The following is a 3,092-nucleotide window of genomic DNA, read 5'->3' as shown; positions in this document are numbered from 1 at the left end:
AATAAAGATATTAAACAAGATGGGCCCCAGTACCAACCTCTGGGGGACCCCTGGGGACACCCCTGGGACCCTGGCTGGTTCGCCAGCTGGACTTAGCTCCATTAGCCACTACATATGTTTTTTCTAAAAGATACAGTGAGGTCATTCCTGACTAGCTGTCCATGAGCTGTAAGTAAAATGCTAACCTGACAGAGCACATTAAATATGCATTTTTAAAAATTGCTCCACTTAAGATGTGTGTATCTTAAAATTTATGGTATGCATATGTTATATTCCCATTTATGATTAGCAATTAAATCCACTTTCCAATGAGTAGACAGTGAACATACTACCTGAAGAACAGTAAGCAGAAACAAAACAAAACCATTTACAATTGTCCATCACCATTTGAAATAATCACAGGAACCTCTCTTACCTCTAGAATCATTTGACCAAGTTTCATCATCATCAAAATGGGCATCTCCTCCATAGTCTGGACCAGGAGGGAAGGCATGAGCCAGTAATCCAGAGGGTCCATCAAAGGGGTAAAAGTCACCATGTTCTATAAAATAGCACTCAAGCCAATGAAATCAATTATATCTCATCAAATTGGCAACAATATAACTATAATGTAAGAAGAACATGCTTTGTCTTACCTTTAGTGCCAAAGGAGATCATGATATCAGCAGTGCCACTTCGTATTCTCGTGAAGTTAAGGGGTGTCACATCAGACCAAACCTTGAATGCTTTTTTGAAAGCTCTCTCAACATCAGCACGTCTCAGATCTGGAGTGTAACTCACAATTCTATCAAACAGAATAATATCTCTGGTATAATTATGCATATTGAAGAAAGCACACTTTCATCTGACAGTACACTTCATTAAAAAGCTTTGCTTGTTACCTCCCTGTGTTCTTATCTCAACATAAAGACCTGAACAGCTGCATATAATACTCCAAGAAATAAAAATAACCATCTCCATTTTCATTGTGGTTATTCAGATTCAACAGATCTCTATAATTAGTTTCACATGCACCTGAGGATTTAGAAAAAGACATATATTCATTAAGTCATATAATTAACTTAAAACTATTTTAATGCCATTTAAAATGTCTAATGATCCTCATTTTCAGCAATGAGGTTTTGTGGGCCAGCATCACCGGCATTAAAGTAATATTTTTTTATCAGGTACTGGACTGATATCTCTGAAAAAGTTCAGTGATTTTATACTGGCTGCAGCTCACTGGAACACCCTATCGATGACACTGTGGTATTTAGGAAAAAGAAGCCATCATGCTGTGGGAGAGCTCCCTCTCTGGCAGATTTGCCTAGGACAGGACAAGGGGGAGCAGATGCCAAACCAGAGACAAGAGAGATCTAATGATTGAGCTCTCTGAGGATCAGAGGTGAAATGTGTGGTTCACATCCCTCTTTCATTTAGAACCATGGATGTGCTCAGACGTGGAGGCCAGCTCAGGACTAGTTTGCTTACACCACACCAGCTCTACTACATGAAAAAGCACAGTGGAAGAAAATTTTTATTTCCTTCCTTGGACTGTAAGACAGGTCTAGGGGACATTTCTAAAACTGTCTAAGGGGCTTGAAGAATTTTAAATTGCAATATAAATTCTGTCAAACTTGAACACGCTCTTTTCCCATCAACTTTGTATACTAAGCAACCTAAGTGACAAGTTACCTGGAATGATGGAACACTCAAAATGCCATTCATTTACCTGTATGTTAAATTAGTTTTTGACCACTTGAGTTTTCGAGGGAAAAAGTTATATTCCCCCACATCTGGAACACCACATCTTGGTTTCTGCATGATTTCATATGTTTCTTCATCTAATTTTCCTGTCACCTCTAAACCAAAAAAAGCTTGCATTTCTCGAAGTTTAGAGGCCATTGAGTTGGCACTCTTCTTCAAAACACCAGTGGGATTTGGACGGAGATCATAGTGAGTCCTGAGGTAGCGCTAAGAAAGGAAAAAAAAAGTAATAAGCTTAGTTTTCATGCATTTGTAACTACGCAACTATTTATAAAACATGCAGATTAACTTATACTGTACCTCTGCAAACCGGAGGTCTTCTTCTGTGAATTCGTGGCTATCATCAAGAGGAACAGGGACTGTCAGACAAAATGACAGACCCAGCAAGAAGAAGAAGACAGCTGAAAGCATTATGTTGAGTTTGTGAAGTCTGAAGCCCTGATGTGTTAGAGAGCAGTTACCTTCACATTTATAGCCCTGTTCCGATGAGTCACCACTTAGGGACAAGTTAGAACTTCCTTGTCCCTGAAAGTAAACATGCTTAGACGGCCACTTTTTCTTTCCTCCCCAGCATTGTGGTTTAGGCATCTGTTGTTCTACTGAGGTCTCTGAAACTGCATCTTCATACAAACAGTTTCAGAATATTTACAAAGGTTGTGGGAAGAAATCAGGAGAAGAAAATGGCACTTTTTGATTATTTTGCAATAACTTACGCTGGCTTATTTCTCCTCTCTGCTAGAGTAATTATTTGTTTCCTATTTGACAGAAAATAAAAAATATACAATCAGCTTTTTTTACTTTCAAAATAAATTCTACAACTTTTCAATACTTAGATGCTCAGCATCAATTCTTAATTGTTGGAATAGACCAGTTGTTTTTAAATGCAGCTTTGAGTAATAAGAAATGATGTTATAGAGTATGTAATAGGACATGACATTTCCTTGTTTTTGTAAAGAAATACAACTCTAAAGCATTAACACAAATTTTACTTCAGGAATCCTTAAAATTCTGTCAATCTTTCAGACTAATTTACAGCTTGAGATGTACCTAAAAGCAGAAATGTTAAGTGTCAGGAAACAGTTTTGAATATCTAACAGTGTTTTTACTAGTAGCTAAGCAGATCATGTAGAGGGGCTGCTTCATACAATCTCTCTTCCTTAATAACTTAAATTTAACTTGTGAGGAGAGAACAGCTATAGATCAGTGAAACACCTGCTCTAAGAGAGGCAAACTGCTATAGGCAGGCAATGAATTTGTGTATCTAGAATGACAGAAACGTGTGTTTTTCTTATGAGGTGGAAAATTGGATGAATCTGGTGTTCTGACAGACATAGGCATTACTATGT

General features: G+C 37.7%; 1 protein-coding gene across 1 annotated transcript; it reads right to left on the bottom strand.

The window, feature by feature from the left end:
• Positions 1 to 365: 365 nt before the first annotated feature.
• LOC104917588 (collagenase 3-like) lies at positions 366 to 2,200 on the bottom strand. Its single transcript, XM_031552065.1, has 4 exons — positions 2,047 to 2,200; positions 1,712 to 1,953; positions 636 to 784; positions 366 to 541 (listed from the first exon to the last, which is right to left on the bottom strand). Exons 1-4 carry the CDS (start codon positions 2,155 to 2,157, stop codon positions 381 to 383), a joined length of 663 nt encoding a protein of 220 aa, XP_031407925.1. The 5' UTR covers positions 2,158 to 2,200; the 3' UTR covers positions 366 to 380.
• Between the last annotated feature and the right edge of the window lie 892 nt (positions 2,201 to 3,092).

This window comes from Meleagris gallopavo, chromosome 1 (genome assembly GCF_000146605.3).
Source record: "Meleagris gallopavo isolate NT-WF06-2002-E0010 breed Aviagen turkey brand Nicholas breeding stock chromosome 1, Turkey_5.1, whole genome shotgun sequence".
NCBI lineage: Eukaryota > Metazoa > Chordata > Aves > Galliformes > Phasianidae > Meleagris > Meleagris gallopavo.
The sequence above is the reverse complement of the archived record's forward strand: the minus strand, read 5'-3'. Positions and strand labels throughout refer to the sequence as shown.

Excerpts from the sequence above, each read along its gene's own strand:
- LOC104917588 (XM_031552065.1), bottom strand. The coding sequence starts at position 2,157 with ATGCTTTCAGCTGTCTTCTTCTTCTTGCTGGGTCTGTCATTTTGTCTG. Across the intron at positions 1,954-2,046 it reads AAGACCTCCGGTTTGCAGAG|CGCTACCTCAGGACTCACTA; the intron begins GTACAGTATAAG and ends TTCCTTTCTTAG. Across the intron at positions 785-1,711 it reads AAAACTAATTTAACATACAG|AATTGTGAGTTACACTCCAG; the intron begins GTAAATGAATGG and ends TCTGTTTGATAG.